Consider the following 24,717-nt stretch of genomic DNA (forward strand, 5'->3'; position numbering starts at 1 on the left):
GCGTGCACAGCGAGGGGGATGAGGGATCAGCGCTTCAGCGCTCAGCTAGGCAATCCGCAGGGCGCTCTGGCTACACTGATCGAACCGGAATTCTATTGATGTTCGAATGATGGCATCCCCGCAAGCCAGCATGCGCACCTTCGTTACAGTCCAAATCGAGGAGGCACGACGGCGACAGATCAGAGGCAGACAAGTCAGCCAGCTGGTTGGGCATGAGCTGGACGTACCGCCAAAGTCTTGAGCACAGACAAAGCGACGAGACAGAGCACGACAGTCAGCAGTCCGAGCACCTCACTTGCATGATCATGGTTCAGTCTCGAGAACAATTCGGATCATAGCTGAGCAGCCGTGTTTGGCGCCGCGGATATAGACATCGTCGCAGGCGCTAGCGAGTCTGGGGAAGGCGATCCAAGCTACAGCGGCATCGATCAGCATCTTAGTGCGCACGTCGAGTGATGCGTCGTGGAGGATGTTCAGGGTCCTCGCATTACAGCGCCGGGCCGCCCGTCGGAAGACGACCCCGTAGCTCTCTCCCCGATCGACTCGGAGCATGTACACGACTTTCGGTTTCCAAACAACCGGTAGCTTCTCCGCAAGGGACAGCTTAGAGACCCAATCGGACGTGGTGAATTGCGGCCGAGGACGTGCTCCGCGAAGTCGGGGCAAGGAACGATCTGGTGAAACACTCGACTCGGAGCAGTTGCAGGAATGAGCAACCGTGTGGCAGCGTGTGGCCGGGAAAAGCTCGATGCAATGAAAGCGCCGGTTTGCCACGTGGTTTCGTAACTGGCAAGCTACAGTCGTGGACAGCCAAACACGACAATTTTAAGAAACATTTCAAAAATGTCCGATATGTATCAGAATCGATCCGGATTGATGAGAGGGTGTCTGTAAATAAATTTGAGGCAAATCTGTCGAACCGTTTGCCCACAAAAGGTGATTTCCGAACCAAAAACCCCCAAAAATTGGCCGAACCCCAAAAAGAGGCCTAAAAATCACGTAAAATGTGCCAATCGACTCCTTTTGAGTTCCTGTACATCATTCCGTTAAAAATTTGCCAAAACTAACGATGGAAATTCAGCAAATAATTACGCAAGTTGCACATCGGGAGTTTTGTCATTTAATCCGGGACAAAAGTACAGACAAAATTTGAATTGACCAATGAGATTTGCTACAATAGTACTTTTGTCCCAGATTAAATGACAAGACTCGGCCATTGTGACTTGAGCTCAAGACCAACAAATCCTACATGGTACCTGATCTGTATGTTTGTGGCTGAAAAAATTCTGATTTTTGCCTAAAAATTTGGCAGATGCCAAAAATGCATGGGAAAAATACAATGAAAGCGTTTTTGGACGTTTCTCGACACTTTGAGTCTGTATCTGCACTCAAAACCGGAAAGTCACGAGCCGTTCGGGCGGAATAAATTGATTTTATTTTTGTCGTGTTTGGTTGTCCACAACTGTACTCCTAATAGTCACGGCCGCTGCTATCGACTAATCAGTCTACATGTTCTCTTCTCTACCACATAGTAAAGAAAGCTCTGCCCCTGAGTCCATTCGAGACAAACTCATGTTTACTTCTAGGAACAGACCGCTGTGGTCAATCTTAGCCGCTTCAGGTTCAATGTCCACTCGTGTATGCCGTTACTAAATTCAGAGAAGGTCACACCTGAAATGTGCATGTGATGGTATATTCATTACATTTCGGTGAAAGTGCATGTAAATTCACTGCAGACACGAAGCGATTTGCACACGTGGCAAATGCTTAGCAAATGTGTACAGGTTTTTTGCCTTTGTGATCTCGATTTGCTACGGTTCCTTCCCACATTCCATATTAAGTATTTGCATATAATATTTTAGAGGAAGAAATTTAATTTATATATTTTAAAAAATGACACCATTTTCAAACTCACCAAGGACATTTGAAATTTGAATGCCGTTGAATGTTATACATACGTTTTTGAATTCCAAAACATCGCACATATAAAAATGCCCAATAGCAAATAAATTTAAATTTTGAGTGCTGTTGAATGTAATCATACATTTTTGAATATAAAACCATCTCATATATAAAATACCCAGTAGCAGATGAAGGTGACCTTCATAGTAATCTTGGTACGGAGCGAGACATATGAAGGTCACCTTCATCTGCTACTGGGTATTTTATATATGAGATGGTTTTATATTCAAAAATGTATGATTACATTCAACAGCACTCAAAATTTAAATTTATTTGCTATTGGGCATTTTTATATGTGCGATGTTTTGGAATTCAAAAACGTATGTATAACATTCAACGGCATTCAAATTTCAAATGTCCTTGGTGAGTTTGAAAATGGTGTCATTTTTTAAAATATATAAATTAAATTTCTTCCTCTAAAATATTACATGCAAATACTTAATATGGAATGTGGGAAGGAACCGTAGCAAATCGAGATCACAAAGGCAAAAAACCTGTACACATTTGCTAAGCATTTGCCACGTGCGCAAATCGCTTCGTGTCTGCGGTGAAATGTACAATTTCACTTAATGAGGGAGTAGAAGGCTACGACGTACTATGTGTGTGTACATTTCATCCGTTCTCTCCGTCTTCCGGCTCATATCATTACAATTAGCATTGAATGAAGCGGTATGTCATTCGAGGCTGTCACAGCAAGTGCTTACGTCTCGAAAGTCAATGCCAATACCGGCATTCGTGCTATTCAGATGCCGGTCTAGAATGCAAAGTTGACTCCGCCATGTACTCAGATGGCCGCAAAAACATAGTACAATGATAAAGCTCCCTTCGACAATCGTGTGATCACTCAGGCAGCTTGCATTGTTATTAGATTCACAGGTATGCTCTTCACTCCTTGGATTATACTGCCACCGTGAGATTCATTGTATCTTGAGATGCATCACCTCCACAAGCCCAAGGCCAAACATGCGCCGTGAGTGGCGTTTTCTTGGCGGTTTCATGAGTACGCATGCAAAACGCCAGGTAGCACATGGTCTCCTGCTGTTTAACACGCGCGTGTAAAACATGGCATACTAAAGAAGCGACACATCAAACAGACACAGGAAGTCGCCACTGGGACCAACCTAGTCGCGATTACATTCTTCTGTGAAGTCCTGTCGACACGCACTCTTGGGATGGTGCTGATAATATCTGAGCCACTCCGGTGAGTGGCGGCGACCCGGAAGGGTGACAGTGCCGCGCTTTGCCCACAAAACATCAAGCGGATCATGGGAGGAGAAAATAATGAGTATATCGGTTGAAATGCAAACTTTGGTGCTAAAAATATATGTGGGAATGCAGAATAGGACAGCAAGCAATGTGAGAACGATGGAACGGACAAAGGATGGCGGCGAGGACGAAGTGTGCGGCGCGCACACGTGATCAACGTGAAGGCAGCCACGTGTTGCACGTCCATTGTTTCACCCAATCGGGAACGCCAATCGCGCGTCGATCTCCGCGCCACACTTGCCACCGAAACTCGTGTTTGCTGTCTCACATCCTTTGTCCGCTACTTTCACTGAGCCTTTCGACTCATCTCGCCTTTGTGCCGCTCATCACTCGCATCGTTTAGGCGACTCTTCACCGATTAGCCCTGCGTGCCATCGAACACGTCGCCGACATCTCGAGTCAATCGCCCACATTTTGGTCACGGTCAAACCAGATCGATACTGCATACGCCTCGTGTTGAAGCCGTGCAGGTAGTATATAGAGGGCTCTCAGAGCTGGTAAGTCTGCCAACAATCCGGCCATGTCTTCTCGAGCGAGCTCTGTTGACGATATCCTTCGTTCAGAAAGTGACAACCATCCGTTCTCCAGGTCTCACTCTCAGAGCGTTGGCCCACAGTCTCCTCCACCAGCCTCAGACTTCGACGCTGACGATACCGATACCGTTGATATCGGTGACGACGCGTCTTCCTCTGCCAACGGTGAGCTTTTTCTCTCTCTGGGATGAGGTCCACATCTTAAGATAGGAACCGCATTAGAATCTTCGCACACTCAAGAGGCTCAGCCAAGTGTTTCAGACGTCACTCGCGACATCTCTGCACCCTCAACTGAGTCTGAACTCACCGAGGACACAGCAGTCACTGGTCCATCTCTCGGCAGTCAAGGTCCACCGAAGACTCCTCCACAGGCCGCCGTTCCACTTGGGTCTCAGCTACCTACCACACCCCGGGTCTATAAGGCATCCAGTGCGCAAGCCCACTCTATTAACCCAACGATCGGAGTAGCCAACCTGCAGAAGTATCGCATGGAGCTCTGTAAAGAAGTTGACCCTCTCTTGGGCATTATCAACGATGAAAAGTGGTTGTCCACCTATTCGAGCAAGGCGGATCCATCATCTTCGGTTCGTGCGGAGTTTCCGGAGTTCAGCAACAGCAAGTTCAATGTGACGGAAGAGAATAAGATGCATGCAGAATTTGTGAGTGTCTCGCCGTCACCGTGAGCGATCTTGAGAATAGATTCTGACGATAGATCAATGTAGACCCGCGTCGCACAGGAGATACTCGACGCCGGTAGTGCTGCAGGTGGCAGCAAGAACAGTGTGCGTACGCTAGTCGTCAAAGATACCGGAAATCACCCGGACATCGAAGAGAGGAAGAAGCCTGATCTAACGTTCTATCCCAACACACCGGAAGCACGCAAGGCATATGAATTGAGTGAAGATGAGCTAGGCGATGCGAAGGTGACTCCGGAGGAACGCCGTAAGTTCTTGGGCAGAGCGGCTTGGCCTCACGCTTGCGTGTTCGTCGAGTTCAAGGCGGCTGACCACAAGAATCCATTCGAGAAGCGGAAGGACGAATATATGCCTCGGGACACTGACGATGCGAGGAATGCGAGAGGACAGATGTACGAGTACGCGACGGCAATCATGAACGCGCAACCTCGCACGCATGTGTTCTTCATCAGCATTTGGAGGACTCAGGCGACCCTGTTCTATGCTGATCACTCGCAATTTGTTTGCACGATGCCCTTCACTTTCACCGGCAAGTCGAGTGCTCTGTCGACGTTCCTCTACCACCTCGGACAGATGACCTCGGAGGAACTTGGCTACGATTCTTCCGTCACACTTGCCACCGTCGAAGAGCTCGCTGCAGTGAAAGATGTTGAAGATCAAATGACGCCGTACCACCAGAAGTGTGTCACGAGTGCATTCTTCTCCGAGTCAGGGTGGCCTGTTTACAAAGTGATCATGCCAGCGGAGCAGGCCGGGTTCAAACAATCAAAGGAAGATGGTGCTTTCCTGATCGGACGGCCATTGTACAAGATATATTCACCTACCGGCCGGGCTACGAAAGTCTATGCAGCGTACAATATGAAGACCGAGAGGATGGTTACTGTAAAAGACTGCTGGCCGGAGGAATGGGAGGAGGGTGAGCACACCAAGTACGAGTGTATCGAGAAGGCCGGAGTTCAATACACTGCAACATGCCTGTACGGTGGCTATGTGGGCGAGCAGAAGACGAAGACTTGCGACGATCTGAAGCACACGCATCCTGTTCGGAGACATTACCGTATCGCTCTCAAGGAGCTCGGTCGGCCGCTGTATAGCTACGATAGCTCGGGTGAACTCATTGTGGCAGGATGGTGCGTGTTGACAGGTGAGATACATATCACCTTTTTTTAGTTCACTACATGCTTACCTTTTACTCCAGCGCACCGTGACGCCTGGATCAAGTGTGGCTTGCTCCAACGAGACATGAGCCCTGGCAACATGATCTTTGACGAAGTCGATCCAAGAGACATTAAGGACGGAGAAACACCAGAGTTTCGAGCTTTGCTGATCGACTTTCATCTTGCCAAGTTCAAACACGAGCTTCAAGATGGCGCCAAGCGAGTAGGACGCTCGGTAAGCCTTCGTTGTCTCAATAACATCAACCGTCTCACATTGATGCTGGATTATCCAGGGCACATGGCAATTTATCTCCGCACGGCTGCTCAGAAATCCGACTGCACAGAACGAAGTTGCTGATGACCTCGAGTCTGTGATCCTTATCATGGAGTGGATGGCATTGAGGTTCCATGAGCATCAGTATATCCTATTGGATCAGTTAGACTGGCTTAAGGCTCATGTCGAGACTTTCTTCGACTTCCGCGGCCGTGATCCCGACGAACGCCACGTCGGTGGTGCTGCGAAATACCGACAGTGGATGTCCGGCAAGAGGGACTGGGAGCTCTCATATTCGGGTACGATGCCTGTGTTCGTGAAATTACTCGATTCCCTCTTGAAGCTCGCAAATAACCATTACTTGGCACTCAAGGCCAGTGCACAACATCCAGCTCAGCAAGCTCAACTAGCTCCACCAACTTTTCAGAGAACCAAGCAAGTGCGCCTGGTTCAACAGCCTCCAAAGCAGCCCGAGATCCAGGCAGCCTGGCTGGAGCCAGACCGATCTTCCGCAGTCGCAGTTCCCTCAGGGAAGTTATGCCTTGCTACGCACGATGAAATTATCGACGTTTTCTGGGAAGCTTATCAAGCCCTGGGTGGGGAGCTATCGTTTGACAAAGTCGGCGATCAGTTCGAAGCTGTTGGCATGGCCACAGAGAAGTTCTCTCTGATGGAGGACACGAAGCAGTCAAAGCAATCGAGGCAGTCGAAGCAGTCGAAGAAGAAAACAATAAGCGGACAGCAGGAGATAGGACTGCTGAGGAGGAGCACTCGTCTTTCGGCTAAGGCGAGCGCCGAAGGAGATCAGGCAGAGGGTTCGAGCAAGCCGGTCAAACGCAGGTCAGGGCAGATCGATGGGCTGGAGGAGAAAGACGAGGCGAAGCGGCAGGCAACTGGAATAACTCGGAAAGGCTCGCGCCTCCGCAAATCTGCAACCTAGAGTTTTGGTCGACTATGGGTGGCGCAAATGTCTTCCTGACGATCTGTTGCGGTTTATACGGTAAGTGGTTCACGATCTTATACATGCTTGTATAGTATTGCTACGGTTGGATTTGGAATGGATTATTCTATTGCATGTAACCGTTGCGATGACCTTTAACAACATGTTGGTAAGCATGTGGCTTGGGTCTGATTCACATATACACTCCGATAGACATGAAAGTACTGGCCCGTGAAAGATTATTGTTCCATATCCTCAGACGATCCCACACTTCAGGCGTATGACTGACGTGCCATGCATGCATGCGAGTACAAGAAAATGTTGCTACAGAAAATATCGAGACGTTTCACCGGAGTATTCCACCCTCGTCTGCCAGAATCCCCATCACATCCACACCCTCGGTCGGCACAGAGTCAGTGATGGTTCGTGTGACACTAATAGATGCACCTGAGTGGCCTTGTTCGTGATATCAGCCATGTTGCACGTTGCAGTGAGATGATTTACACCCTTGTTTGAACGACAGCGGAAAGTTTGATCCGTCCGTACGTGTGCATATACGCCAACACTTCGATCGTATTACGGGCTGCACTTCGATGTTCACTTCTTCGTTCTTATGGGTGTATCGTTTTCGTTATCCATTCTGCCGACCGTACAAGGCACCTTGACCCTCCACACCCAATGCCCGCGCAGCCTCCTTCCAAGGATGAGAATGCGCGAAAGAGATCACTGCTCCACGCGATCCAAGGTGCCGGAGCGGCCACACGAAGGTCATCAACGAGCTTGATCAGATCCTCGGTGCCATGAGGGCAGAAGCGGTTAGGTTTAGGTACTTCCTGGACAGTCCCCTGGGCAGGATGGGTGGTGGAATAGGAGTGCTCCTACGCCTGGTCCGAAGCTCCTGTGTTCCTGAGTCGACCGATCTGTTAGAACGGATGATAGTCGCCAGCTCGCGTGTATGGCTGGGACGACCTCGCCCGTGCCCGTCACGGAGACGGACCTCCGGGAGGGCGTGTGCAGAGAGGAGAATGATGAAAGGTCAGCGGTGAGCGATCCGCAGGGCGATCTGGCTATGATATGATCGAGTGCGGATGCGTTCCGATTGTACCGGAGTTCAAGTGATTTTAATATTCGAATAATGGGCGTCCCCGCAAGCTAGTATGCGCAGCTTCGTTAGCTACACGCCAAGTCGAGTCGGCAGGGTGGCGACAGCTCAGAGACAGAAAAATCAGCCAGCTGGGGAGCATGCCAGTGAGCTAGACGTACCGCCGATGTCTTGAGCATAGACAAAGCAAGTCACGGTAGATAGAACACGACAGTTAGGAGTCGCACCTCACTTGCATGATCATGCATCATGATTTAGTGTCTCTAGAACAATTCGGATCATAGCTGAGCAGGGGCGCTTGGCGCTGCGGATAGACACTGTGACAGCCGCTAGCGAGTCTGGGGAAGGCTATCCAAGCTACAGCGGCATCGATCAGCATCTTAGTGCGCACGTCGAGTAATGCGTCGTGGAGGATGTTCAGGATCCTCGCACTAGAGCGCCGGGCCGCCCGTCGGGAGATGTCCCGTAGCTCTCTCCCCGATCGTGCATGTACACGGCTTTCGGTTTCCAAACAACCGGAGGCTTCTCCGCACGGAACAGCTTAAAGACCCAATCGGACGTGGTAAATTGCGGCCGAGGACGGGCGAGTGCGGGGTGTGGGGAGAAATCCGGAGAGGTGCACTAAGACTGCGGGGTTAGCGCGAGGTTGCTCCAGCATAAAGGCCCGCTGAGGTTACACGGGCACCGGTCTCTCGAGTCCCCGTTGCGCGTTCGCCCCACTGCAGTAGACTGCAGTCTGCCTCATCGTTCCGATCCATCACTTGATGACGGATGTTTCGCGCTTCGTGCTGCTGTGCCATGTGTGAGGTTGTGGGTGTCTGCTCGGGTGGACTTCCTTCTCGGGGTCGAGACGGGTGCGTATGTTCTCCCCTGGTGCCAGTTCTCCCGGCCGGGCCCAACTATCGACACAACGGAGGTGGGGTTTCGGCGTCGCTCGTCCGAACGCGTTCCGATGGAGTTGTGGCTGGTGGAAGGCGATGGCGTGGCGGCTGACGGCGGAGGAGAGCCCTGGTATGTTCCGAACTCTACGCGACGTTTGGCATGCTGCATCTAAGTTTTACGTTCGCCGGCGTTTGTACAGACTAGATATTGCACCATTGCGCTGTATGTTTCAGGTAACAAATGGCATGCCGACACCTTTACATCGTATGACCGAGTTGGTCCAATTACCGCTCTATGACCCCTCTCCTCCGCAGATTTTCTCCTGTTCGGCCTGCAAACTTGCATGGCATCAACACCGCTTTTCGCTCGAGGATGGGACGAGGCCAGACAAAATTGGTTTCGGAGGGTCGCCCGCCCGCCTGCCCGCCAAGAAGGAATACCGCCGATTGGTCTTCCGTAAACAAATCGCATGATCACGCTCCATTAGCGCCCGCCAGCATTAGACGCCGGCAGCGACTAGCGCATTTGCGAATTATAAGTACAGGGTCCCTCATCTTAACCCGCCACGCTCTCTTTCCCCTGTTCCCCACCATCACCATGTCCGAGTCTGTCTCCGTCCCCACCCACCCTATTGCCCCGCGCCTCAAGAACGGCCCCAAGGAGCCCCATGTCGGCCCTCACATCCATGCTTACCGGTGAGCACTTCCCCCCGCTCGGGCCGACGCGCTGGCACTCATAAGCACATAGTTCTATTCACCAGCAGACGCTCGGCCATGAGAGCGACAAGTGGTGGGCAAAGGTGAGTTGCGCCTGGAGTATGTTCTCCACAACGGCACTAACAGACTGGCCCAGATGGCCCGCGAGACCATCTCTTGGGACCGCCCCTTCCACACCGTTCGCGCAGGCAGCTTCGAGAATGGCGACATCGTCTGGTTCCCAGAAGGTGGCCTTAACGCGTCGTACAATTGTGTCGATCGCTGGGCTTTCAAGCACCCGGACAAGGTACGCTCGCTGGCATTAGAAGTCGTCTCATAAACTCATCGCGCCTTGTTAACACGCTTATTCCAATCTCGACCTCGATGAAATTGATGTCGATGCCCTCTCCCATTCGATCCATATCCGGCATTCCACGGATCTTCGACGTGATCTGCTCCACTTCCCCACATCGTAACGCTTCTCGGATGCCCCACCATAGACCGCCATCATCTATGAAGCCGATGAGCCCGGAGAAGGCTGCGACATCACCTACGCTGAGCTGCTTCGCGAGGTTTGCGGTGTCGCAAATGTGCTCAAGGAACTCGGCGTGAAGAAGGGCGACACCGTCTCAGTCTACCTTCCTATGACCTGGCACGCCGTCGCCGCTTTCCTCGCGTGCGCGCGTATAGGCGCAATACACAGCGTCGTGTTCGCCGGTTTCTCCGCGGAGTCGTTGCGCGACCGTGTGCAGGATTGCAAGTCGCGCGTGCTGATCACGTCAGATGAGGGACGCCGCGGGGGCAAGACGATCGCCACCAAGTTGATCGCGGACGCAGCGGTTAAGGAGTGCCCGAGCGTCGAGCATGTGCTCGTCCTGAGACGGACAGGCAACGACGTGCCGTTTACTCCTGGACGTGACAAATGGTGGCACGAGGAGATTGCGAAGGTGCCAAGCTACTGCCCGCCAGAAGTGATGTCTTCGGAAGACCCGCTCTTCATTCTTTACGTGAGTACGCGCGAATTTCGCTACTTGATGATGTACTAAATTTACTACAGACTTCTGGCTCGACGGGCAGGCCGAAGGGTGTCGTGCACACGACAGGGGGCTACCTGCTTTGCGCGGCACTGACTGTCAAGTACGTGTTTGACGTGCACCCCGACGACCGCTTCGCCTGCATGGCGGACATCGGCTGGATTACGGGCCACACCTACATTGTGTATGGCCCCCTCATGAACGGCGTGTCGACGATGGTATTCGAGTCGACGCCGGTGTACCCGACCCCGTCGCGCTACTGGCAGACTGTCGACAAGCACCAGCTGACACAGTTCTATTCCGCACCGACGGCGATCCGCCTCCTGCGCCGGCTGGGCGACCACCACGTGAAGGAGCACGACCTGGGCAGCCTGCGCGTGCTTGGCAGCGTTGGCGAGCCAATCAACCCCGAGGCGTGGCACTGGTACAACGAGCACGTTGGGCGCGGGCAATGTGCCATCGTTGATACATTTTGGTGCGAACGTTGTTGTTTCTCCTCGATTGCGCGGCAGCTGACACGATGGGCGGGTGTTTCAGGCAAACGGAGACTGGCTCGATCGTCGTGACACCGTTCCCCGGTGCGATCGAGACGAAGCCAGGGGCTGCGACGGTGCCATTCTTCGGCATCGAGCCTGCGATCCTGGACCCCGTAACAGGCAAGGTGCGTCGCGTCATGCCTCCTATTATGCCCGCCAGGCACACCGTCTCATGTGATGTTTGGTGATACAGGAGATCGAAGGCGAAGGTGTAGAAGGTGTCCTCGTGCTCAAAACCCCCTGGCCGTCGATTGCGCGCACTGTTTACCAAGATCATAAGAGGTACGTTCCGCCGTGTGCCTTGTGTCCTTACGAACCTGCCGAGGCTGACGGATGCTGTCACGTGCGCAGGTACCTCGAGACGTACATGAAGGTAAGCTTAGATGGTTCGGACTGCGCGTTCATGAGCTGATGGCGCGATTGTGCTTGATATCCGTAGCCGTACCCTGGCGTGTTCTATACTGGCGATGGCGCGGCGCGTGACGAGCACGGGTACATTTGGATCAAGGGCCGTGTTGATGGTGGGTCATAAGCTTGCGCTATCCCTTGTTGAGAAAGGCCAGACTTGACGGTATTATCTCTGCTAGATGTCATCAACGTCTCTGGACATCGCTTGTCCACGGCGGAGATCGAATCCGCACTCATTACCCACACGGGCGTAGCTGAGACGGCGGGTGCGTGCTTATCTTGACGGCGATATCAAATGTGTCTGATCGGTGTTGGGTGTTTGCTCCATTAGCGGTCGGCGTTGCGGACGAGCTCACGGGCCAGGCTGTGTACTCGTTTGTCACCTTGAAGCCGTGAGTAGCATCCGATATCATCTCGTAAGAATGGCGGGCGTGCTCACGTGGGGGATTGCTAATTAGGGAGTTCTCGTTCGACCACAACGACGAGGCCGCGCTTTTGAAGGAGCTGACGCTCCAGGTGCGCAAGGTCATTGGTCCCTTCGCCGCACCAAAGAAGATCTATCTCGTCCCTGACCTGCCCAAGACGCGCTCGGGCAAGGTGCGTTCTCCCCGATCTCGCGTAATTATAAGCGTGCCTAATGGGCTTAATGTTGTGCATCGCAGATTATGCGCCGTGTGCTTCGCAAGATCGTTGCCGGCGAGGCCGACCAGCTTGGTGACCTCAGCACGCTCGCGGACCCGAGTATCGTGGAGGTGATCAAGAGCAAGGTCGCGTCGGCATGACCATGAGGCGTGTGGATGATGTGCTTGTTGGGCTCTAGGGGAGTGAGAGGAGTGCTATTATCTTATTGTTTGCTGTTGCGGCTGCGGCTGCTGCTTGGATACCTGAGGATGCTGTAGAATGTATTTGTACTTTCTTGAAATATTGAGCTGGTCGTGTCACTGTAGAGAGACGGGCATTGAGCTCGGGACCACGAACGAGCTCATCAAGCTGGCACGTCTTGCGGTGGCGCGTACTTCATGCTTACCCGAGACGGTTTGCTGATCACCTAGCACAGATAACACAATACAGCACTCACTATCGCAGTGAGCTCAAGACGACTGCACGCACCTATGTCGAGAGTGTCTTCGGCTTCCAGACCAGTGGCAAGGAAGCCATTCAAAGGTGAAACCGCACACTTGCGGAGAAGCTTTTAAAAAATGATGCTTTCGTCTACCGGGTGAGTCATTGATCAGGTACAAAGAATCTCGTCGGCTGGCTACCTCCTGCGTCGGGCTGCCGGCACTATTATACCTGTATGGTATTCTAATTTTCCACTTCGTTAAACTTGTCCTACTCAACGCTAAACTCCTCGGAGTTTGATAGTCTATCAGAAATTGTTTTACCAAAGTTGCTATATATACTCGTATCATGGAGAGAAAAATATATAGAAAAATACATATACAATGTGAGGCACTTGTGAATGTCACTATAGTCCAGAACAACCTTACAATTTCCAAAGAAAGAAGATTACACTGCTTGGTGAGTTTTCTAGTGAGTCTTACATGCAGAGATATGCAATTAATGAAAGATGCTGCTCGGGCCAGATGAAATGTCTCGCCTATATTCTGAACAATGGCCTGGCATGCCATGCGTGCTTCTCAATTCTTCTTTCTGAGCAGCACCAGCGAATGCTGACCTCCACAAGATGGCAGCACCGCAGACCACGATCCGCCCTCCCTACGAACGACAACAGCAGGTGTGTGTACATCCCTGTCATGTCCTAATCCAAGTTCGGAACAGACCTGCCGACCCCAGGCGTAGAGTGCTCCTGCCTGCGTGACTGCCATATTGCTGTGAGTTCCACACGAAACATGCACGACTGGGTCATCGGCATCAGGGAACGAGATAAGCTCGGGATGAGGAAGGCAATTCGGATAGTCCCGATCAACGAAGGCGCGGTCGTCATATGCGATTCCCAACTCTCCCTCGTCCGACTTCCCGCATGCGTATACCCTTCCATCCGACGTCAAAAAGAGTGTGTGGAAACTTCCTCCTGCAATCTCGACCACGGTAGCGCCACCCAAATCAGCTTTGCTTAGGCCAATGACAATCTTCGGCAACTGGACGATCAGGTCGGCATTTCCACTCCGCTTTCCGGTCCCCGTCTGACCCAAGCTGTTCAAACCCCAGCCCCAGACATTGCCCTGATCATCGACAGCAAACGAGTGATCTCCGCCGGCACCGACGACCACAGCTTTCCTCTTGCGCGAGCCAAGGACAACTTTCTCGGGAACCGTGCCGCTGATCCGACGTCGTTCGATGACCCGTCGGCCTAGCTGACCGACTTCACCGACGCCCAGCGTGTAGACTTCGCCATGGGTCGTCAATAGGACGAGGTGGTTGTTGCCAGCGGCGGCAGATACAAACTTGTGGGCGCCAAGTTCAGGTATCGGGCTCGGATGGTACTGGTACAGAGTCCCTTTCGAAATCCCAATGACCCCGCTTGCAGCCTGTTGGATATACCAGATGAACACATGTTGAACAGACGATGCGTGATAGACACTGACACGAAATGTACCCCATATTCGCAGTTGCCCATGAGCGTCGATAGCGGCGGACACACTGTCCCCAGCAGCAATTCTGACAGTGCGGAAACCGTCATACACCAAGCTCTGGACAGCGACAGGGACCGTCGTCGGTATAGAGGTCAAATCATCCACTGTCCGTCCATAATTCTTATCGAGAGGATCTGTGACCTTTCGTGTGACCCGACCCAAGGCAGCCTCGTCGTTTGACCCGCAAGTCCATATCTAAAGCCGAGCGGTGAGAATAGCACGGCGTAATGTGTTCGAGCAGACAATTACCGTGCCGTTCTCGTCAAGCAGCAAGGAGTGCATACCACCTGCAGCTATAGACTCCAGGCCGGCGTCTTTGCCTCCGAATGCGCCTTTCTCGATCAACTGATCAATGTAATGGTTTCGTCTAAGTTTGTCGACTTCCTCCTCGAAATCTGTTCCCATTCCAAGCTGACCGCTGTCACCCTGGCCGCAACCAAACAGGTGGAGGCAAGGTCGTTGAGGTGGAGGAGGTTTGGGTAACGGGTTGATTACAGGGGCAGAGGGGGAACAGGCTGAAAAGAAGGCTCAATGATTAATTGTTCGATGAAACGCTCTCCGATGAACATACCAACACGAGTCTTTAAGGACGCGGCACCCTTCGTTCGCGTACGTGATGGAGGAGAAGACGGCGATGAGGGACGCTTTCGAGTGCGTTTACGTGCAGCACCAGCAACTTTTCTCGTCTTGCGGGGAGCCATGCTGCCAGCACATCAAACATTGTCCGTAATAGTTAGGTCGTTGAACACAAATTGAACATCGACTTTGGTAGATCGATCGAGAGCACGTGACTCATCACCCACAAAGCCAAATAGCGTTCAACAGCCGTCAGTCTTCGGTCACGTTAAGTCCAACGCTCAGTGAAGGTGCACTGAAAATGAACCCTTGAGATGCCTGTGTTACGGCAGTGTATGTACTCAAGCATCGTATCAGTCACCACTCACGATGAATGACCGTTCAGCGCAACAGACAACCGAGTGCGGTACGCCACAGTCCAGTTCGCTCCTGATTATGCGATATACTATTCAATGATACATCCTGTACAGGAAGTGTCCCGCAACTCCTTCAATACATTCCGGATGCTGTCCATGCCCCACGCTCCTCAAGGCGTTCATTGGAATCATCCCCCCGCTCCTCGCATCCTCAACGTCCTAGTCACAAATCCTCGTCAGGCTGGTTCTGCTTAGGAGGCTTTGGTATCGTTGCGAATTTAACCCTAAGCGCGTCCTGCATGTCCTTGTGAGTCCAACCGGCAAATTCCTGCACAGGGGTGAGGACTGTGGAGCATGCCCATCCGGCGGATGTGGTGAAGGAGACCGGGAGTAAATTCTGGGTTGTCCTCAGCCCAGCGCATATAGAGGACAAGGTCAAAGACCTGCTCCTTCAAGTTTCGTTTTGGGATGCTTGCTATGGCATTAACTCCCTCTGTATTGTGGAGGATACGGAGCACGAGCATCCATCGTCCGCGAACGCAGTTGGAGGCGGCGTCCTCATACGTGACACTGGGAGGAGCGCTCGATGCCGCGTTACGTCTGCCACCAAGCTGCTGTTGTCTCTGATGGATGTAGTCGGTGATGATGGAATGGGATGCAGCGTTGTACATCGTCGAGTTTGTCCTAGCTGCGCTAATGATGTCCTGGGCAGATTCAGAATGCCTCGAGATGTCCAGAAGCGTCTCCATGGGTAACTCGTCGATTTTTTCGACATCGCAATATCGATAGATGAATATGAGAGGATGAGTATGTGCGATGCGTTCGAGAAGACTCAGTGTGAGGGATTGCTGATTCTTCGACCAGGTTTGTCCGCATTTTTATGCCATGGTCGTGGCGTGCAGTGCATCTACTTCTCTTGTTCTCTGCATATGCTGTATGTTGCGATTGATTGCAACAAAACTAATCACAGGTATACCGAGTGTTCGGCTGGACGGAAATAGCTGAAGCAATCTCTAGATCTTGTTATGGTGAGCCGCTCGCGTATTCGGTGTCTCAGATACAGCGAGGAATGATACAAGGTATCCCAGCCGCAGACGCCGACTCACGGTGATGATATCTTGTCAGTTGTCACAGAATCATGATCCAGGTGTGGCGTTGTAGATGCACAATGTTATCGACGAGCCTCTTTCTTTTTTTTCTCGCCAAATGTACGTAGAAGTTTAACACCGTGGTTTTATCGGCAGCCGTGGTGTCTGTGTCCCGGCATAATGGCCATCCACAATTGTCGAAAACAGTCTCCATTTCTATCAGAACGTAGTACAAGCCCGACTGTCCGGTATTGATGTAGCGTTGTCAAGCACATCTCATGCGTCCGTTGCGCACACGGTTATCATAATGGCTGACACGCTGACTTGTTTCCATATATGAGGTGCTAGTTGAGTCATCTATTGTATAGCCCTCTCTAGATCATCATTTCCCCCTGATGTTGGATGCGATGAAACCACGATAGGTGTGTCGTCGAGAAACACAAATCCCTTTTTTGGTTGATCACAGTGGAAATGATTGGATGCCTGCCACCTCAGCAGTTCCGTTCTTGTATAGCTGCTTTGTAGCATATATCATCATGTGTTGTATTTTGTGGGCCGTTAAAATGTCTCCGACTGCACTACCGTTTGGCTGTACCCTGTAGTGCGTGCAGTTCGAAATAAAAGTGACAGGCTACGCCACACTCAGTCACGTGCACGCTACTTCAGTCCTTCACCGCAGAAAATATATACTGGTAGACAGAATTCCACAATATACACCTGCGAAATCTCATCATCTGTGGGTGATCGTAATTACGCTCACTCTGCATTACTACCGTGCGAATGAGAATTTGACAGTTAGACCTTAGGTGGAAGAAGATATTCAAGGAATCGTGGTAGCAGGAAGCTGACCACCATACGATACCGCATAATAAGACCCGGTTTGTTTATCCGACTTGCCACGAGACAAGATCTTTCTCTCGACGTCCTCTTTCACTCGAACGGCGGAATGGTTCCTGGAAGAGATACCTGCCCACTCTTATTTGCATTGTACCAATCGACGTGATGAACGGCACCTTCATCAATGATCCTACGCGGCTAATGTGCTCCTCCACGTGCTCCTTATTCGCATGCGCACAGTGCATATGGCCACTCGAGTCGACCATGAATGCAATACGCTTCTCGTCTGTGAGCATCCGCAGCCGTATCAACCGCAAGGTAGATCCACGACCCAGTCGCTGAGGTGCGCACGAGAACGTTGACGTGCCCGGCCAGGTGGCCAATCGTATCGACCAGGTAGAGGCTCCCGTCAGCGAAGTAATCCAACGCGCGCGGGAAGGGCCCGATGGACATGTTGAAGTCCTCATCAGCGAGAAAGCACGTGCAATCGAGGAGGGTGTTTTGTAGGATGTCCGACTGTGGGTTGGCGGGGAAGCCATCTTTCAGCAGGTGCTCGCTTCCCATGCCGACTACGGATGTGGCGTTCGGAAACACTGACGTAACTCCAATTCTGTTGCACAGGGAGTCAGCCCAAGCGAGGATAAGGGATCAGATTGAGCGTATGCACCGATCGAAATGCAGATGGCTGAGGATGATTCTGGACATGGTTTCGGACGGGATCCCGCCCTCAGCCTCCAGGGAGAAGTCGGCGGTCTGGGACACGCTAATGGTAGCCACTTGGCAATCACGCCTCGGACTGCGGGCGGGTAACTTTCAATGTCTCGGTGCAAGCCCAAGTCGAATACCAACTATTCACGAGTAACCGAGTGGCGCAGAGAGAACGCAAGAGATGGGCAGACGTTGATCTCTGAGAGTGTGCAGTCCGCAGCGAAGAGGTAAAGAGGGAGATGCATGATGCCCGCTTCCAGGGCGGAGACCTCGATGAACGGCTGATTTGGTTCAGGAGGGGATAAAGCTCTAGATTCGGCATCTTCGCTATGTGTTCGAGCAGCTGTAGGCGAAGGACAATATAGATAAGGTTCTCGCGGTAGAATTTCGTACTCAGATGCGTAACGGCATCACCTACATGAGTACGAACCATCCTTGTAAAGATGGCATCTAAAACAATTGTCCTCGGCTATCGCGTAGCTTGGAGTGCCTTTCCGGCATGCACGGGTCACTGATGAGCTCATCATTGGATCCTAGTAAGACCTCCTAGAGTTGCCTGATGTGACAAGGCCCGAGGACGTGTATACGCAGTGTTGCCAATTTTCACTGCTCTGCAGTCTCGTTCGCTAGTTCGATTGTCGAATTGAGTTGCTAACCTTCTTTTCCCTTGCCGCTGCGAGTCTCAGTCCGCCAAATGACGCGCAGTCATGAGGCTAGATGCGATGAAACATGTACAGTGTCTCGGAGATTCTCGACCCATTCACCCGTCAAAAAGAGCATGAAAAGCAAGACAAGAAGGCAAGGGATTCCAGTGGAACTCCCGCCGGGCCCACATGAACACGTTGCCTGCCAAGCCTTGATCTCAGCGACGAGAGTATAGGTCTGTCTGAGAGTGATGGCGTGAGCGCTGCATCGTTACCTCATCGACTACGTATACTCTGATTCGGGTAGTTCTACTCGATCAAAGCGAGCCCCCTTTTGAAAAAAATCGCATTCACGGACTGATTGGGTTGCTGAGGTCGCGCACAGTAGGCTCGGTCTGAACAATACAAGAAAGGCAGAAGCAGAGCAGAAGACACAGAAAGAGAATGCGAAAGCAGAAAAGAAGGCCAGCGCAGAGCACTCTTCACGGATCTCTCACTCTCACATTACGCTCAGGTAATCGAACAATCGAACGAACAAACGGGACGATGCATATGAGTCGCATACTTTACATAGGGTGACGCTGTACCTACCAACGCCGGTCCTGGCACGGACATTGCGATTTCACTTCGGAGACTGCGGTGAGAGCATACGCCAACAACAGCTCGTCTTGCCAATAGATAGAATCGAACGAATGATAACGCTGCCCCACGTAAACATGCAGCAGGACATTACATGAGCACATACACGTAGCCGCCACAAACAAAGATTAGAACTATTGATACGGAACAATTTACACCGTGCGATGGGCCCATGCCTATCGACGCTTGCCCAGGATCTTAACGCAAGCGGCCTTGACCACGTTCGCTGCCTTCTCACAGTCCTTACGCGACATCGCCGCACTGATCGCGAGGCGAATGCTCGGTCGCACATCCGTCGGCTCCTGACCGCGCAGCCGCTTGGCTCGCGTGAGCATCACGCCCTGCGCAAGCGCCTCTTCCACGACCTCCTGTAGCAACCGTTCCTCGAGCGGGCCGTCGAATTGCACGCGCTCCCGCGGGTACACCGATGCCGGATTCGAGAACCGCACGGACGAGGGCGAGAGCGGCGATGCGGGCGTCATGGGTGTAACAGGCGAGAGTGTGGCGGCTGGCGGGGTGGCGGTGCGCACGTTGATGTGGATGAGAGCGCTGGCGGTGTGCGAGGGGATCGTAATGCAGTCCACCTTATCTAGAATCGCGCGGACCGCTCTGACGTTCTCCTGCAACGTGTTCAGAATGGATGGTGTTTGCCGCAGGATATTGATACCCTCTGATGCTGCAACAGCCAGCATCGGTGGCATTGAAGCCGAGAACACGAAAGCGGTACCGTTGATGCGCTATGTTGAGGCACATGAATGACTGTGGATGAAATGAGCTGACACTAACACTAACCTGGTGCTTGACCACGATGTGCGAACCGGCACAGAAGCCACCAGCTGACGTGAGCCCAGTGGCCATCGAACCCACGAGCATGTCCACTTGCGAGGCCTATGAGGCTACGATGAGTCAAGTTTTTCATGCAGCACTGCAGAACGATTGCCTACCGGAACGTTATACAGTTCAGTCAAGCCGCGTCCGGTGCGCCCAACGCTGCCAAATGAGACACTTTCGTCGAGAATCAACCGGTACTTATACTTCAACTTCAGCTCCACCAGCTTTGGCAAGTCTGACATCACGCCGTCATGGTCGAAGATACCCTCCGTCACTATGAACCTCCTGGTCAGCGGCATCCTCTTCTTGCGACGCTCCTTCTCGACGCTCTCGAGGACATGCTCCAGGCTCTCCATGTCATTGTGATCATACCAACGCACTGTGCAACGAGAGATCTGCAGACCCTTCTGGATGGCAAAATTAACGCCGCGGTCGGCAACGATGATATCGCCGCGCTTGCAGAAGGCGGGAATAACCGAGCTGACGGTAGAGAACGCCTGAGAGTAGATGATCGATGCCTCGGTGCCCAAAAAGTCTGCGATGTCCTGCTCTAGCTGGATGTGTACATCTGTTGTTTCCAATTAATACTCATAACGAAGCAACGAGGGGATCAGACGCACCCTGCGTGCCATAGAAGCCAGCAGGACCACAGCTACCAAGACCGTACTTGCGTAGCGTTTCCACACAGCGCTCTTTGATTTTTGCGTTACCAGCAAGGCCTGTGAAATTGTAGGTGGCAAGGTTGAGCACCGTCTTTCCGTTCACGAGCTTGGGCTTGGGTCCTGTGGGTCCCGCGATGATAGGCACAGCGTCCAAATCTGACTGCTCAGTGACATCAAGAGGCGGGGCCAAGGGTTCGGGCGTCCATTCATCCACCAAGTCATCGATTTCCTGATGATTCACGGTCAGCACAGCATTCGAGCCAACCTCTACGTGCACACAGGCCTACCTTTTCGCTGAAGTTAATGAAATGCTTGCCAGATGTCTCAGCCTGTGTCCTTGACTGAAGCAACGTCCGAATGGCGAAGATGATCAGGATGACTTCGAGGAGCGTGCGGCCAGGGTCATCTCGATGCGATGACCTGACGTAGCGTGCAATTACCGCGGAACCAGGTATCTTGTAGAACGTCGTCTCGAAGGTATCATAAGACTGAGCAAGGAATGTAAAGAGAGGCTCTAAGCTTGATGACGTCGCACTCATCGTCGCGCTCATCGTTGCGCTCATCGTTGTCAGCGGCGAAGTAGGAGGCAACGGATAAGGCGCAGATTCAGGCTTATTTTACTCGGTAAGGATATTCTTTGGCAAATAAATAATATGGACCTGTGCGCGCTATACCCCTCGTGATCGTCGCGTTGCCTCGACTTTCAATTCTGTCGCGATCGCCAACGACGAGGTGCAGCCCTGCGCTCGTCGAGGGCAGATGGCATACTCTGCTTCTCACCGCAATGCTGCCTCAATGTCTACTACAAGTCTCGTACCTCCACAACCGACGCACGCCAGGCAGCGGCGAATGACAACCTCGTCGCTCCCGCCTCCGTCTCCACTCAACCTGGTCAGTTATCGTGGAACCTGTCGACGGAGCATGACTTACGCGTTGAGCGTGTCCATGAACAGCCAGAACCAGTCCAGGGGTACCGACGACCACCCTCGCCGCTTAGGAACGGCACAACGATTGATCCCAATACTGGCGAGCTAAGCGATGCTGGGTCCATCCAACGCTCGGAAGATGGAGATGAAGGGCGCTGGACGCGATCGCATTCTCCATCTCCCTCTGTAGCAAAGTTTGCTGCTAACATTGCTCAGCGGGTCGGCTCCCTGATGAGCACCGTGAGCCCTCGCTCCCATGCCCTTCCTACCGATGATGAACTGGAAGCAGAAGCAGAGCGAGAACGTGATAGGAGTAGGAGAGAAGCAGAACGGATCTTGATGATGGAGGCTGAGAATAAACGAGCGGCAGAGGAATGTGTGATGCATTCTTCTGGTGACGGGCCATCTAGCTCTCTCCTTCCACCTCCTCCGCTATCACAGACGATCTCAGCTACTCCTTCTTCTCCGAAATCTTCTCAGAAAGAAGGGAGCTGGTGGGCCATGGCCAAGAATAGGCTAACACCAACCAAGGAGCCGCTCACGCCAGCACAGCAGATTATAGAGGAGACCAAAGCACGAGAGAAGGAGCACGAGAAGGAGAAGAAGAAAGCCGGAAAGGGAAAACAACGCAAGGATTCATGGCCTTCAGCGCCGGACGCGAAGTTTGACGATCCAGCGTTCATTCAGTTGGGCCTCGCTTCTTCGATCACACCGCCACCTCCGAAATTTGTATCCGCTGCTCCTTCTTCTCCAACACCATTCAATTTCCACGGCCTCCCAGGCACTCCTCCGAGTCTCTCTACGTCTCCCTTGCGGTCCATGGAGGTTCGTAATTCCTCGCCAACGAGAACTCCCGCTCCAATGTACGCCCAGTTCAATGCCCAGGGGACCCTTGACGTTCCTGGTACTCTACTGACGATCGTCCAGCGTTTCGAGAAATTAGAGAAATGGACAGTCGGGCACGTACGAGCACTGGAAGAGCGCATGGACGACGTAGAACGCTGGCTTGTTGAGAAGGAGAAGGAGAAACAGAAGGAGCAGGAGCAGCCTGCCGCTCGACAGCTTCCAAATGGTGATATGGAAGCAGGGGAAGGAGATATGGGTGAGATTCGTGAAGAACTAGCAGAACTCTCGGGGCGTGTCACGGAGCTGGGACGTGAGATGGCGAGAATGTTGACTGCTTCCGCCAACCTGTTGCCAGGTCCTTCACGCAGTACGGCTTCAATCGCACGGTCACCTACCGCCACTTCCTCCGTTGCCGTCTTCTCAATCTCGCAGAATGTGTCAAGCAGCCCTCAAACAACTCCTCCGAATAGCACAGGCGCTATTAGTCCGCCTCCATCAAGGCCTGCTATGCCCACGCGGACGTCACGCACCCGTCTGCCGTACCCGACAGGTGACTATGCTACCCCGCCCGACTCGACTCTACTGAGTCAAGGCGTGTTTTCGCCGGGCAGTTCACCTCCGTCGTCCATCACGTCTGCAAGCAAGGTGCCTCATATGTCTCCTTCGGATCTTCCTCCGAGCGTGGAACCTCCGAACCCTATACCCTCAGGGCTTCCTCGTACTGCATCTCCCAGCAATTCTACTGGCTCAGCCACTGAGTCACCACCTGCTACAACCTCTGCCATCACGGCTACTACTTCAACTATCAGTGTGGTCCGTAGTGCCAGTTCGGTTGAGCTTCCCCCTCCGATAATACCTGCAGCGCGTACTAACAGTGCAAGTCCGACACCACGGAAACGGTACACAGTCGCTCTCGGTGGACCGATCATGTCCGCAAGCCGCTCAGAGCAGGAACGACCGATGACTCCTGCTTCCCACCCACAGACGCGCGAGCTCAGCACAGCGTTCTTCTCAACATCATCGAATGCGACCACCGATGACGAGGATTCGGATGCCGGAGGCGCGAATGATGAGACCATCGGAAAATCTGTTGCCCGCCGCGGAGGTCTGGCCACCCAATCTGACACGTCCGATAACGGTCACGGCAGGACGCCATCCGCGTCGTCCGCGACAAGCCAGGGTAGTCAACTAAGGCGATCGCGTCCACGAACGATCTTCCGAAAACAGCACCCCAGCAATGGCCATATCGCTGCACCGTCTCCGATTACTCCTCTTAACATTCGTCTGCGCTCCAGATCCAGCGACCGGTTTGGTCTTGGAATATCTGATTCTAGCGGCGCACCAATCACGCCTGTATCGAGCAAGTTTGTCGATCCACTGGTGGTCCGCAGACAGACGAAGGAGGCGTTGGCCGGAACCGTACCCAATCCGCCGAAAGTGATGCCAGGAAAGCCGAAGGTGCCCGTGGGAGAACTGGTGGCTTACTTCGATCAAGAAAAGGCGTAATCCAATTTGATAGATCCCGGTTGAGCACCAATGATGCCAGTTCTGGAGTGACTGTGATGCATGTACTCTGTGCTGTTCTACCTCACTCTGTGCTGTTCTACCTCCATCTTGCTACTTTCCTGTGATATGTGTTTTGTATGTTACCGGCACATGGTGCATTGCTGATACCTTTTCATTTGATACGCCCAATGCGGTATGATACCTACTTTATGTTTGTTTGGAAATTTGTTGCTTGGACATAGGCAAAATAGCACCGGCTAATTATTACTGAATGCAATATAAATTAATTATTCAAAAACGACGCGCTCACGTGCTTGACGCGTCAGAATATCAACGGTGAGTGAAGCGCCCATTCGAACTACTTGGCTATTTCTCTGTGTCTCAAAGTTCACTCTCGCCTGTCGCAATGTCCGATTCGAGCACTCATATCCTTTTCAACTCGACTGCTCTGCATTCTCTGAAGCGCCAGCAGTTGCTCAAGCTGTGCAAGATCCACTCTGTCAAGGCAAAGGGGAAGAATGCAGATCTGATAAAGCGGCTGGAGGAGCACGCACAAGAGAATCCTCAGATGGCTCTGATGGACCCTGCCATTCTTCAGGCCCAGCAGATGATCTACAGTGATGTCGGAGATATGAGCATGATGGAGGAGGATACAATGATGTCGGATGTGACCAGGGTGGATGAGCAGTGGGAGATGGTCACAGATGATATTCCACATAATTCAGAAGTGACAATGTCTTCGAAGAAGCGTCTCCAGAGTGCAAATGTCGGTAGAGAACCCGGCACTCCAGGCCCAGCCAGTGAGTCCCATCTTGAATGCACATAACAGCACTTCGTGGAGGTCTTTCGAGAGCTGTCTATACGGAATGGAAATATTTTGAGTGACTTTCGTTGCGGTCTCACTTATACTATTTCTGCCATTGCATGCATGATATTGATTGCCTTTAACCTATAGCATCTACTCCTCGCGTGCCTTCGTCCCTCAGGATAAAAACCAAACAGACACCTGCACCCGCG

The 24,717-nt window shown here is 52.4% G+C and overlaps 6 protein-coding genes across 6 annotated transcripts; 3 read left to right on the forward strand and 3 right to left on the reverse strand.

Moving 5' to 3' along the window:
• The first annotated feature begins 4,037 nt into the window (after positions 1–4,037).
• LAESUDRAFT_75148 (uncharacterized protein) lies at positions 4,038–6,587 on the forward strand. Its single transcript, XM_040911669.1, has 6 exons — positions 4,038–4,420; positions 4,484–5,600; positions 5,655–5,848; positions 5,907–6,199; positions 6,261–6,421; positions 6,582–6,587. Exons 1-5 carry the CDS (start codon positions 4,250–4,252, stop codon positions 6,295–6,297), a joined length of 1,812 nt encoding a protein of 603 aa, XP_040765830.1. The 5' UTR covers positions 4,038–4,249; the 3' UTR covers positions 6,298–6,421; positions 6,582–6,587.
• A 2,821-nt stretch (positions 6,588–9,408) lies between these two features.
• LAESUDRAFT_757790 (acetyl-coenzyme a synthetase) lies at positions 9,409–12,266 on the forward strand (the record flags this gene model as incomplete). Its single annotated transcript, XM_040912361.1, has 13 exons — positions 9,409–9,506; positions 9,559–9,610; positions 9,664–9,813; positions 10,007–10,513; positions 10,564–11,015; positions 11,078–11,201; positions 11,270–11,358; positions 11,428–11,449; positions 11,516–11,597; positions 11,664–11,750; positions 11,816–11,876; positions 11,943–12,081; positions 12,147–12,266. 13 exons carry the CDS (start codon positions 9,409–9,411, stop codon positions 12,264–12,266), a joined length of 1,983 nt encoding a protein of 660 aa, XP_040765831.1.
• Positions 12,267–13,124: 858 nt separating this feature from the next.
• LAESUDRAFT_649704 (RCC1/BLIP-II) lies at positions 13,125–14,486 on the reverse strand (the record flags this gene model as incomplete). The annotated part of the gene is made up of 3 exons (XM_040904194.1): positions 13,125–13,976; positions 14,034–14,276; positions 14,331–14,486. The coding sequence occupies 3 exons, from the start codon at positions 14,484–14,486 to the stop codon at positions 13,125–13,127; spliced, it is 1,251 nt and encodes a 416-aa protein (XP_040765832.1).
• A 2,489-nt stretch (positions 14,487–16,975) lies between these two features.
• Positions 16,976–17,891, reverse strand: LAESUDRAFT_811589 (uncharacterized protein; the record flags this gene model as incomplete). The annotated part of the gene is made up of 3 exons (XM_040914324.1): positions 16,976–17,548; positions 17,606–17,734; positions 17,788–17,891. 3 exons carry the CDS (start codon positions 17,889–17,891, stop codon positions 17,161–17,163), a joined length of 621 nt encoding a protein of 206 aa, XP_040765833.1. The 3' UTR covers positions 16,976–17,160.
• A 1,214-nt stretch (positions 17,892–19,105) lies between these two features.
• LAESUDRAFT_649527 (serine palmitoyltransferase) lies at positions 19,106–20,961 on the reverse strand (the record flags this gene model as incomplete). The annotated part of the gene is made up of 5 exons (XM_040904183.1): positions 19,106–19,666; positions 19,722–19,817; positions 19,874–20,328; positions 20,381–20,651; positions 20,710–20,961. The coding sequence occupies 5 exons, from the start codon at positions 20,959–20,961 to the stop codon at positions 19,106–19,108; spliced, it is 1,635 nt and encodes a 544-aa protein (XP_040765834.1).
• A 220-nt stretch (positions 20,962–21,181) lies between these two features.
• LAESUDRAFT_610363 (uncharacterized protein) lies at positions 21,182–22,788 on the forward strand (the record flags this gene model as incomplete). The annotated part of the gene is made up of 2 exons (XM_040903156.1): positions 21,182–21,313; positions 21,376–22,788. Coding segments are annotated over 2 exons (1,545 nt in total), but the record flags the coding sequence as incomplete, so codon positions are not given.
• Between the last annotated feature and the right edge of the window lie 1,929 nt (positions 22,789–24,717).

Source organism: Laetiporus sulphureus (genome assembly GCF_001632365.1).
Source record: "Laetiporus sulphureus 93-53 unplaced genomic scaffold LAESUscaffold_12, whole genome shotgun sequence".
In the NCBI taxonomy this organism is placed as follows: Eukaryota; Fungi; Basidiomycota; class Agaricomycetes; order Polyporales; family Laetiporaceae; genus Laetiporus; species Laetiporus sulphureus.

Coding starts and splice junctions, on each gene's coding strand:
- LAESUDRAFT_75148 (XM_040911669.1), top strand. CDS start 4,250: ATGGAGCTCTGTAAAGAAGTTGACCCTCTCTTGGGCATTATCAACGAT. Junction 4,421..4,483: donor ATAAGATGCATGCAGAATTT/GTGAGTGTCTCG, acceptor AGATCAATGTAG/ACCCGCGTCGCACAGGAGAT. Junction 5,849..5,906: donor CCAAGCGAGTAGGACGCTCG/GTAAGCCTTCGT, acceptor TGGATTATCCAG/GGCACATGGCAATTTATCTC.